Source organism: Sceloporus occidentalis, unplaced genomic scaffold (assembly GCF_023333645.1).
Source record: "Sceloporus occidentalis isolate IW3139 unplaced genomic scaffold, rSceOcc1.0.p SCAF_7, whole genome shotgun sequence".
NCBI lineage: Eukaryota > Metazoa > Chordata > Lepidosauria > Squamata > Phrynosomatidae > Sceloporus > Sceloporus occidentalis.
In genome coordinates, this window is record NW_028316987.1 from 2141282 (window position 1) to 2154226 (window position 12945).

The window sequence follows — 12945 nt, forward strand, 5'->3', positions numbered from 1 at the left end:
AGACCTCAACATGTCTTAATCCACTCCTGAATGATAGCTCCTAATAGAAGTAGAAAGATGGTAGGCCTCAGGCCTGAATAGGAGCCCTGCTACATTCCCTGTTTATCTTAAGTGTGCAGAGTGCTGCAAACAGGCTGCAAACACTCAATGGTTAGGGAGCAGCACTCTGTGTTCAAGATCTTATTCACTGGCTGCTGCTGTTGTTGTATGCCTTGAAGTCATTTTTGACTTATGGCAACCCTATCACAGGGTTTTCTTGGCAAGTTTCTTCAGAGGGGGTTTGCCATTGCCACCCTCTGGGCTGAGAGAGTGTGACTTGCCCAAGGTCATCAGTAGGTTTCAATGCTGAGCTGGGATTCAAACCTTGGTCTCTAGAGACATAGTCCAGCATTCAAAACCATTATACCATGCATGTTTTCCAACATAACATGGCATTACTCAAATGTCACTATGATGCATTAGTTATGTTATTGTGCAAACCTGACTCAATTCTCCAACAGTTACTTCAGCTACCCACCTACCAACCATTAAGAACTACACATACTGAACCTTCTAGGCAGCTCTCCTAGGTTTGCACACAAGTTTATGTTGGTGTCATAGGGCTTGCAGAACCTAGAACAAGATACCAACCTTGAGCAACCTCTGAGACAGTGCAAATGCTTGCATATAGCATCTTATGCCAGCATAAATCCACAACAGAATTCTGTTTGCTGAGGTATTTTTGTTCTGTCATAATAGCTTCCTACTTGTTCCAGATGCCATTGGACTATAACTCCCAGCAGTCCTAGCCAGCATATTCCAAGGGTGAGGACATGCTGGGAGTTGCTGTCCAATGGCATTTGGATATGATTCTGACTTTGGTATCTACTGATATATCTTTACACCTGAGGATATTATTTAGTTCCTTCTTAGTCTTACCATAGTATTTCCAATATCTATGTATGGATGTGAAAGTTGGACAGTGAAAACAGGTGTTAGGAAGAAAATCAAAGTATTTGAAATGTGTTTCTGGATACCATTGACTGCTAAAAAAGACAAATGAATGGGTCTTAGAGCAAACCAACCCTGAACCCTCCCTAGAGAAAAGTATAATAACTAAGATTATTATACTTTGGACATATCGAGACAATGTGACACAGTGGAAAGGTGGAAAGCTGTAGGAAAAGAGAAAAATTGCACTACAGGTGGACGGACTGAATCAAAGAAACCACAATCCTGAGTTTGCAAGACCTGAAGAGGGCAGATGGTCACCAGGGATCTTGGAAGTCTCTCATTCATAAGGTTGCCATAAGTGGGAGTTGGCATGGCAGCAATAGCAACAACAACAAACATCTGGACAGCTAAACCATTCCCACTCCTGCTCTACAGAGAGAAACCTAATCACTCTAGGGGCAAACAGGATTTAAACAAGACTTAACAGGAAATGCCTGATGTTTAACATATGACATTTCCTGTTCAACTCTCCTTTAACTCTCATTTAAATCCTGTTTGCCCCCTAGTATGATAAAGCAGCTAGAGGGAATGGCATTAAATGGGTGTGCTTCAAAAGAAAAAGCAGACCTAACATGAGTGGCCCCACGGCCAAGAGTAAGATATTGGTTGGACTCTTAGTGGTGTCTTGCACATGGAAATTTTGACTGATGTGCCACAAGCACATTTAGTTCTCATTCATGACAGTAAGGGCTGTTCGACAGTGGAATAAACTCCCTTGGAGTATAGTGGAGTCTCCTTCTTTTGGAGCTCTGTTGGGGATGCTTTGATTTGGATTTCCTGCATGGCAGGGGGTTGGACTGGATGGCCCTTGTGGTCTCTTCCAACTCTACGATTCTATGATTCTATGATAGTGAGGCTTCAGTTAGGGCCAGAGGTGGAGTAGGAGGCCCTTCCCTGGAACCAAAGCTTGGACCATCCCATGTAAACGCGGAAGAGCTGGAGTCAGAGTTGTGTACCCTTCTGAATGATGGAGCCCAAAACAGCAGCAACAAAAGAGCAGGAAACACTTTGATGTGATTTAAAAAAGGAAATACTGACATAATTAGGCCAGCTTAGCTAATATACATCAAGGACTCCATGAGTGGATCTGGATCCTTTTCAGGCTGCTTTTTTTTTTTTTTTTTTGCTCAGACTCAGGCCTGTAACGGCCACACTTTGGTTCTTTGGACACATTCCATCATTCCACTTATAGAGATTTACACCATGTAATCCTGATGCAAGATCCTGACAATTCACACCCCATGTCACCCTCCCTACCTACAGTTTACAGAACTGCCACATTCTTGTGAGCTGAAGCTATGCTTTTTATTCTAGTTTAAACTGGGTTGACATTGGTAGCGTACAGATGAGGCCCAGGATCTTCTTCGCCAGAGGTGGAGAACAGCCCTCCATATGGGGCAGGCCTCTAGTTTCCATGGGTGTTAGAATCCTGCCACATGTGGAGGTCACAAATCATGGAGTTGTAGTCCAACCATCACTGTAAAGCCAACATTCCCTTCAGCTCTGCTCTTCATAGTAGTAAACCAAAGTTTGAAATGCAATCATGGCTGTTTGTGGGTCGGTTGATGTTCACAATAGGTGCCCAGAGTTCATTTTCCGTAGTTTGGCAGGCAAATTATCCTCTAATCTTGCCCCCAAGTTGCGAATGGCTAGAGGCCTCTGTTGGAGTTCAAGGTTCCCAGTGGACCGCGCCAGCAACTCCGATTTGGTTTTGAAGGCTGTTGACTGGATCTTTTCCTCCCCATCCTCTATGCTGCAGACTGAACTGATCTCCTGGATTTTCAAGAGGTCTCCAGTGCTGCATGCTTTCTCCACATTGCTGGAACAAAGGCTGAGTACTCCCCTATGGAGATCCCCTTTCCCAGAACAAATTTTCTGGAGTTTGCTAGGAAGCCTGCCACTTTTCTCTTCAAAAATATCAAGACAGTCCAGGGAGGAGAGCTTGTCCCTTCGGCTTCTGCTGCTTCCAGTAGGAGTGTTCAAAGGTGATGGGAGAGCCAAATTCTCCTCCTGTTCTTTCACACTGTAGGGGGGAGTTGGGACTTCAAATGTTCCATGAAACTGAGAATAATCCACGCGGAAAAAGCCATCTTCCAGCGACATCACTGGGAGGAACCTGTGGCCCCAGAGAACTTCATCCTCTGTGTAGGAGGTTCTGGCTTGGCATGTCATTCCTAGCAGATCAGAACGGGAGTAAAATTAGAGTGGGATTTTCAAATTGTGGAACTGTATGTTGGAAAAGTTTTTAAATAGAAATATATAGGTCCATAAGTGAAAATACTGTATATGAATTATGCATCAAGGCTGCTAAGCTCCTTAAAAAAAAATTAGCTCAGTGGCATAATTAGAGTTGGTGTTACCTCGTGCAGATGCCCAGAAAGGCTGCCGGGAGGGTGGTTGGTGGCAGTGGCATACCTCCTCTCTCTCCTTTCCCTCCTGCTGCACCCTTCCTGGACACCCCTCAGCCACCCAGCCAGACCTGGAAAAGACTGCTGGATAGCAACAGTAACCTACCCTGGCCTCCCTCCTCATCCACTGCCTTGCTTGCTTGCCCACCTGCCTGCCCTCCAGTCCTGCTCTCCACCCAGACCTGGAAAGGGCTGCTAAAGAGCAAGTCAACAGCCAGCCAAGGGAGACAGCAGGAGAAGCCAAAAGCAGGGTGTTCTCATGCTTTCTTCTCTGCTCCCTTGGCTGAGAGAGCCATGGCAATAGAGAAGAAGGAGTGGATGCCAGCAGCAGCAATGCACACTACTACCCTGCAAGGAAGGAAAGACCTGATCAGGTGTCATCCCGCTTTGAGGTGTCCCCTGGTACAGTCCACACACCCTACACTCCCTGCTGATGGCCCTGATTTAGCTAACCCGAGAAGGCAGAAAATAGATAGTGGGCAAGAGCTTCAACTTTTTCAGGAAATAACCTTTTGAACCTAGAATCCTAAGCTGCTATTCAGAAGAGACTCTGGGGCTGGGACTTGACTCTGGAGGGCAAAAACAAAGCTGAGTATCCAGGGACATGGAACTGCTTCTCTGCTCAGACTTTTTAATGTTTATCCCATGTCCCTTTTTGTCACCTAAGACAACAAAAGCTGCTAGGAGACCAAGACGGTTACCAGATGGAGCAACAGGTCGTTCTATGGAAACCTAACTGGTGGGTGGACTGTGCAAACCTAGTGCTTATTCTTTCCCAGTCTATCTACCAGCTTTCCTCAAGCCAATTCCTTGTCACTGAGCTAGACTACAACTCCCATCAGCCAGATGCTATGTTGGCTGGTTTGATGGGCATTGTAGTCCAGCACATCTGGACACACCAGTTCAGAGTTGGAGAGGACTGATATGTTGTCTTTCCCATTTCTTCCAAATTATGTGTTGGTTGTGCTGTCCCTCTTAACACCACTTAAATGTGGGCCTTCTAGTTGCTGTTGAACTGCAGTTCTCAGTAGTCCTAGCCTGCATAGTCAACTGGGGAGGAATTGTGGAAGTAGCAGTCCAGTGACCTCTGTAAAGCCATATAATTCCCAAGCCTGTACTAGGCATGATTGACTTCCTTTGGATCCAGCCTCCTCATTCTTATCAATGCATCTGAGGAAATAGATTTAAGTCTACAAAAGCTCATGCTACCAACTTCTTTCTTTCAGTTAGTCTCAAAGGTGCCACATGATCTCTCTACATACTGATTCTAGAGACTAACATGACTATATCTTTGAATTCTTATCAAGGCTTTATGAGGCACCTTCAGGTGGCCACATATGAACCTTTTGTGAAGGGCTTTTGCCATATCAAAACAGACTGGGTGCTAGCTGCACATGTACAGTAGTACTTCCACAAGAAGACACTGTGGTTTAAGCACTCAAAATTAAGCTACCTGAGAGTCTCAGTTTCATTTTTAAAAGCCCATTTTCTAACCCTAGAGGTGATGAAGATTCACCTGAAACTGCATGGGAAACCAATGCTCTGCTAGAATCACAGTTGGAAGCCTTGGTCTGCATACTTCTTTATCCATTGCTGTGAAGATCTCTGAATAAAATTTACAGTATATTCTTAAAAATCACCACTGTATAAATGGTGCAAAATAAAATAATGCATTATGCAAAACAAAACTGCCATGCATTATGCAAGATAAAATGATACATTATGCAGAATAAGATAATATATCGAAATATGGTTGTTCCAGATAATTTGCACAGATTGTACAAATTCAGCTTTTCTTGCCACACAACTGGGACTAATTATGAGCCAAATTTAATCTTATTTAGATGTTTTTGTTGTTGGAGTACACCAGGTTTACAAGGGCCTCTATTTTTCTAATGGAAATGACATCTGGGCAACTGCCCTACATAAAAACTGATAAACTTTGATAGAATATCATTGTATCAGACCCATTATCAAGAGCACATTCATCTACATTCTTAGAGGCATCATCTACTAAAAATACCTCCATGAAGGCCAAGTGGGATAGTTCTTAGCCAAGAGGACAAATAGTTATTAAGCATGTTAGTCAACTCTGCCCCTTCATGAAAGCATGGAAAAGTGGGTTTTTGTTGACCATAGCTCCTAGGATCACCTACCAATTTGGGAACTGTGGTCCACAAACAGGGTGACCAGATGTCCTCCTTTTCCAGGACATGCCCTACATTAGATGCTTCTGTCCTTAATTAAAGACAAAACAAGACATAGCAGAAATCGTTGGAGAAGCTGTTGGGTCTCTCGGGGAGGAAATCCCATCTTTTAATTTTAGAGCTGCTAGAAATTTTAAGCAGAACCATTTCAAAGGATAAAGGGGCAATGGGGAGTCTGGAGAAGTTGAAAGCCCATCCTAGAGCTGAGCTGGAAGGACATTCAGGAACTGAAAAAAGCCTGCACAAATTAAGCCCTGGAAGCATTGCTGGCCCAATGTGCATGCTGAGGGTATAATTCTTGGGTACCGTATTTCCAAAAGCACAGGGATTCTTCCGTTTCAAAAACTATAAATGAGAAATTTATTCTTTAAAAAGGAAAATCCGCCCATATCAAATCCCATTTCTCCTCCCTCTCTCCATATATATATATATATAAAATAGCATAAAAGGATTCATTAATATAGCACCAGAGGGGGAACCACATAATTAATCTCTCATTTGCTAGACAGATCAGCCTCTAGGCTAAGCTCATGAAGCAATGGAAGTCCTTTGCTACAATTACAGCTGGGGTGCCCTACTTGCTCATATACGGATGGAACAAAGGGCTGGGCTTTGCTTTGGAATAGAAGGGAAACAGTGGAATTTGGAAAGCAGCTTTTAATAAGTAAGTCATTCCAGTCCTGCTTTCAGCCCCTCTGCAAAGTAATTGATCACTGCTCTACTGAGATGTTTAAAAATTGGTCTTTACATCATTATTTGTCAAAAGTAACTGAAACAGCTACTTTTGGTTATTATTATTATTTTCAATAGCTTATGCCACTTTAATTGCGCTGGATCAATGCTTTCGAATTATGGGATCTGTAATTTTGTGAGATATTTATCTTTCTCTGTCAGAGAGCTCTGGTGACACAATAAACTACAAAGCCCAGGATTCCATAGCATTGAGCCATGGCTGTTAAAAGGATGTCAGATTGCATTATTTCTGCAGTGCAGATGCAGCCTTACTTTTTGCAATACCAGAAATGTGGGGACTGAATGAAAATTTCATGGCAGGGGAAAAGCCCTCATTTTACCTCTGCACCCACAGCCCTGCTATCAATTGCTCCCAGAATTCCACAGTACTGAGCCATGGCAGTTACAAGCTTTATTTTTGCAGTGCAGATTAGATCTGGGTAAATGTAAATAGTTGACCCTCCATATCCATGGATTCTGCATCCACTGATTCAACCAACCACAGTTCCAAGACATTCACACGATTGCTTCCCCCCACCAAAAGCAAACCTTGATTTTGTTGTTTTATTTTACTACACCATTGCATTTGGCCATCCATGAATTTTGGTCTCCACAAGGAGTCCTGGAACCAAACCCCAGCGGATACCAAAGGCCTACTGTACACATATACCGTTTAAGACAGTACTCTTGCTCTGAGATTCCTCCCCCTTTCTGTTGACTGGAGAATCGTGTCCAGGCTATGAGATGTGGGGACCCTAATGTTGTTCATTTTTGCTCTTGTCATTGTTTTCTTGCTTAAAAAGACAAGTCAAAAGAGATAGAAGAAAGCAGAAGGGGGGGGGATCTAGAATTAGCAGTGAACACTTGCCTGGGGTGCTTACAATAAACAAACATAAGAGCTGAGATTTTATACACATTGGGGCTTACCTCCCTGTTGACACAGTTCACACATATGGCGTTTTTTGGTCTGCCATAACCTGCCATTAAAGGAGCAGCTGTTCTTATTCACACCCAGTTTTGTCTTACTGGGTGTATCTACACTTTAGAAGCAACACACTTTGACACCACTTTACGTGCTGTAGTGCCATCTGATGGAATTCTGGGATTTGTAGTTTTACTAGGTCTTTAACCTTCTCTGCCAAAGAGTGCTGGGGCCTCATCAAAATACACATCCCAGGACTCCTTGGACGGAGCCATGGCAAATAAAGTGGCATCAAATTGCATTATTTCTAGAGTGTAGATGCACTGTTTGTCTTCAGAAAGGTTAGAAGTGTGGTAGCAGAGTGCCATGTGTCTTTTTCTTTTTCTCTTTTTTATTTATACAGAATGTAACGCTATTTTGGTGATGAATTTTTTTTCTTTTGTTATTGTCATTTTTTGTATTTATTGTTTGTTTTTGTTGTGTGTGTGTGTGTGTATTTTAAAGTAGTTAAGTGGGCATTCCTGTCCACAACATGTGCATGTGCACCCAGACAGGCAGATATAGATCAACTCAGCTGTCTGCATTTTTGGATTCTCTTCACGTTATGAGTACTATCATTATGAGTAACTTCCCTTCAACATATTAGTGCACCAGCAGAGGGGAGCTTTCAGCAATATGTGGATTACACTGCTGGGGCTTGGTCCTGAATGAGCACTTTAGCTCCATCAGTGCTACAAAATACCTTGTCCTGATGAAGATGAAAATTGCTCATATTGGTTTGTTGATATGGATCAGCACAGCTTCCTGAACATAGCTATGCAGGCTGTCTTGATCAGCAATCTGAATTTTACATACTATCTAAAAAGATATAAAGGAATCTACAGAGCCTTCAGTCCATTGTGAAGTCGAAGGCTTTCATGGCTGGCAACCCTTCAGTCCATGCTTCTGATAAAGTTGATCAGGGTCCATGAAAGCTTATGCTACAGATTTATTTTTCTCATCAAAGGTGTTGTGGGATTCCTTTATATATTTTGCTGCTGTTGTTGAAACAGACTAACACATGTAAGTCTTTGAATAATACTTTAAATCATACCATTACACTTTTAGATATGAAGCAGTGTCTGCTAATCTTGCCTGTCTATCTGGACTAGGACTGACTGGAATAGGGATCACTAGATCTAATAAGTGGATTACAATTAACTAGAATCCTGATTTTGTCTTCATAAATTCTTTGCTTTCACTCTTCTGCAACATAGCAGTGCAATCACTGGTGGCCAATAATCACCCTCATATTACCTAGAATCTAGATGGTAATATTATTTGCAGTAGCTGCCAGCAAATTGTATACTTGTTTCATTAATGATTTTAATAGTTCTTAAATCATAGATTTTAAAAGATTGCTAATGTAGCTGCTATCTGGATAATTTGTTACAGCTCACAAACAGCTTGGACGTTCATCTTATTATTGAGAATTATTATCATATCCACTAACTCACAATGGCCTTCAAGCAAAAACAACAGTTATTAACATTACCTTTTTGGATCAAACCTGCCACTGACTTATAGCTAGGTAGTTTGGGAGTTGTAATGTCCCAAATGTGTCCAATTCTGGGGGTAAGAGTTATTAACTAACTTAAGAGTTATCACCCTAAGGGCTGTTTCCCCTAATCCAAACTGCTTACCCCAATTCATTTTCTTCTTACTGGAAAAAAGTTATGTTTGACTTATTATCATAAAGAAAAAAGTGGCTGGGGTGATTTTGACTTTGAATATAGAATATATGTTGTATGTAATTTTTTATATACTGCTCTATTATTTTTTATTAATTTCTGTTATTGATATGCAGATTATGCTAAAGAGATTCCTTGAAACATTTTTATAACCTTTTAAAACCCCCTGCAAGTTGACACATGTTAGAGTTTTTATGACTGTACTGTATTATTGTATTGTATTTTATCACTGTGCTGGCTGTGTGCCGTAATAAAACTACAATATGGAGGAAATGTTTCGCATTACTTATTCTCTTGCTCTGATCAGACCCAGGAGTCTTCCCTTATATATCCTGGGGGGGAAACCCCAAAACCCTCAAGTCACCACATCCATTTCCCATACTGTATCTGCTTCAGCATTAAGACTGTTGATAAGTTCCAAGTCCATGTTTGTCTAAGCTTCCTAAACAAATGAAACAGTTGTTCTCTATGCTAGAAATCAATACCTTTTATTGATTTTATTTATTGTTGCCTATGCTCTAAATCAAAACCTTGCTATACAGAATGACACTGAATCATAACAAGATGGGATAGAGACAGATAAGTTTGAGCCAAAACTCAAATCTAGAAAGAAATTTGTTTCTAGGTTTGGCCCTGGTATTTGTGTGTCATCATGGCAGGCCCCTGTGTGGATGGGGCCGCGCCATAATGGCTGCGCACTAGGGCTCAGGAGCGTACGGATACTCCGCACAATCGAGACCTAATTTTGGCCCCAGGGTGCCACACAGTGCCCATTTTTACTGGGCCTGAAGGTCCTTTCATGCTACACAGTTATAGCAATATTCCACTTTAACTTCCATGGTTGCATCCTGTTGGATTCTAGTTCTGTGAGGCAGTAAAGTTCTTTGGCTGATAATTTTTGGCAGTTAAAAGTGGAATCACAGCTCTATAATTGTGCAATGTGAAATCCTATGAGTTACGAAGCAAGAAGTCAACAGTTTGAATCTCACACCTGTTATGAATTCACTACCAGCTGGTCATGTTAGGCGAAGTGTCTCTCAACTTCAGTCTCTCTATTGGCAGTATAATGCATAGTAATACAGGCCTGCCATATAGGGGTGTTGTATGGATTACAGTTACATAAGGCCTATGAAGTACTCTGAATTCTTGAAGCTGTTGCATAAATGTTTATTATTTATTTGTTTGCTATTTTTGTCAGGCTTCGGGTTCAGTCTCTTACCTGTTGTTTCAACAATCCCTTCCAGGATAACAACAATTTCAAACTGCTCGCTTCGTAGTGATCTCTGCGAGAGGGCGAAAAAGGGGCTCTTGTCATCAATTTCATGGCAGATGGTTAGAGGAGAGACAAGGAACAGTTGGTCGGCTCCGGTTCCGAATCCAACATCAAGCTCACATTGGTCTAGTGGCAAGAATTCACCTTCTGGTGTCTGTCGTGACTGAAGAAAAACAGGGAAGTGGGGGTGGGAAAGAAATCCCAGGAATTGAAGATCAAATTTTACAGCAGCAGAGCAACAGAAACATTTCCAGAGTGTCTTTTGGAGTAATTTCATAAATCTTAGCACTCCATGCATACTAAAATACAAAGAGATGGGCCCAAATATAGAGATTCCCCTCCCCCCCCGCAAAGAGATGGGCTGGTCTGGGCTGTGGCTTGGGAAATTTTGGGTCCTTTCACACCACACAACTATAGCACTGTGATTCTACTTTAACTGCTATGGCAACATCCAATGGAATCTTGAGATTTGTAGTTTAGGGAAGGACTAGAGCTCTCTGGCTGAGAATTCTAAATGCTACTCCCTAAACTACAAATCCCAGGATTAGACAGGATGCAGCTATGACAGTTAAAGTGGAATTGTTTCTCCACAATGAAAGGGCCTTTGGATGCAGCGTCTTTTGGGAATATCATTGTGTTGCAAAGCCTTTGGTACTGCGATTCAGATACTCCACAAGGTCTTGTCAGAGTTAAACTGCATGGTGCGTTTAACTGCATACCATGTAGCCAAATTGTACTTTGTACAGTTAGAAAAATCTGCTTTAAAAGCTCCAATGAACTTGCTTCTCTATCAGTGGTCCTGGGGCTCACCTGACAGCTGGGGAAAGTGCAGCAGCAGTGATGCAAGGGAAGGCATACAGTTGATGGCCCAGATCCTGTCTTGGGAGATGTTCCTCTGGCATGTAGCTACAATATGTTTCCAGTTCCTCCCATAGACAGCTATTTCTGTCGTATCTCTGATAGAACAGGGGGAGCAGCAGAGATGGACACACTGCCAACAAGCATCCACAGGGTCTTCAATGGTCCCAGAGAATTACATTATTGATGTGCATCTAGTTAAAGGAAAATAGTTTGATGCATCTCTTCTGGTCCCCTCACCAGTCAAGGGGGGCACTGTGGAAACGGACATCTTTGGGAGGCTCCTCACTGAAAAGGTGGATTTGGGGGGCAATTTTGGTTGTTGCCCAGTCTGAACAGTATTATGACTTCTGTGTTAACAACAAAAAAGTGGATTGTGCTGGTGTAAACTGGATTTAACACCAGTCTTAATTCACTAAAAGGATGCCAGCATGGAGCGTTTGGGGGGAAAATTGTAGAAACCCCAGCCTCCAATTTCTGAGGCTGCAGCATGCTGGTACCATGCCTGTTTCTGCAGTTGAAGCACAGCTAGATGCAAGATTGGCCATTGGCCCAACACATTTTGCTGCCTGAAGCACATAGTACTCAAACCAGCTGAGATATTTTGGCACCTGAACCAGAAAATCTTACATCTCTCACCTGCCTTGCCAGTAAACATTAAAGGACAATAGATTCTAACAATCTGTGGCCTTTTCATGATGCCCAGAACTTGCTGTCTGAGGTAGCTCCCTCACTCTGCCTAATGCTAGAGTCGGTGCTGGCTATTTGGGATACAAAACCTAATTCTGGTCTTAACAATGTACTGAGTTGTTCCCCCATCCTTTCTAAAATCTGCATGATAAAATATATTTTATCATGGCACAGAAATGGTACCCTCTACCATTCCATGCACAGAAACACAATCAACTTGGCAGCTGAACTTACTTCAACACTGGTGACGGAAGACAGGTCTTTTCCAAAGTGGAAGCTGGTGGTTCCAAATCAGCGAGGCAGTCAATTTGCTCTGTGCTTGAGTCACATCTTTAGGAAAGCTATCCAAGGTGTTGACCTCAGACCTACTAAAATGGGTTCAGCACCCTGGATAGCTCCAGGGTTGTTTGGACTAAAAGCCAGTGTGGCTTCTCTGTCAGGGATCAGGGATGTCACTAGGAGGGTGCAAGGAGTGCAGATCACACTGGGTGACACCCAGTAGAACGGTGCATCTGGTGGGATTGGCATGGCTGCTGGGCAAGGAAGCGAGGGCATCATCACCCTTTCTTGTTCACCCAGAAGCAATACCAGACCCTGAATGGGCCATCTGGAAGGCACTGGACCAGTCAAGGGGCAGACGAATGAGGCAGCAGGAGGGAGTGTGGGGCAATCTGCCACCCTCCTTTGCAGCTCTTTTGGGGCACCCACACTGGATGGCACCAACAGCAGTGATGCCACTGTTCTCTGTCCCCTGACAGGGCTATCACCAGCTTCTGCTGAACGAAACAGCAGACTTAATTGTGTGGTGGTAGAGACATTTTTCTCTTTTCTACAAAATCCTGCTGTTGCTCCCTATCCTGCTCCTTCGTTCACTCAGTTTTTAAATCCAAATTGATTTTTTGTTTTTGTTTTCTAAAACTTTTGGAATTTTGGATTAATGCTTTTTATCTTTGTACATTTGATTACCTGCACTATTTTGTTTTATTCTGCACTGTGTGTGTTTGTGTGTGTAGTTTTTTTAGATTGTATTTTAATACAGTATTGCATTTCAGCATTTTATATTACTGGAATAATTATGCTCTATTCTCTAACTTTGTAAAGCATCATGAACATGGATGATGCTATCGTTATT

The 12945-nt window shown here is 42.4% G+C and overlaps 1 protein-coding gene across 1 annotated transcript in view; it reads right to left on the reverse strand.

The window, feature by feature from the left end:
• Positions 1-2273: 2273 nt before the first annotated feature.
• Positions 2274-12945, reverse strand: part of LOC149309015 (G protein-activated inward rectifier potassium channel 1-like) — a 31253-nt gene continuing 20581 nt past the window's right edge. The window contains exons 2-3 of the mRNA XM_089531648.1: positions 10212-10428; positions 2274-3167 (exon numbers count right to left, since the gene is read on the reverse strand). Of these exons, the coding sequence (XP_089387774.1) occupies positions 2563-3167; positions 10212-10428 (822 nt within the window). The 3' untranslated portion in view covers positions 2274-2562. The remainder of the gene's footprint in view (positions 3168-10211; positions 10429-12945) is intronic.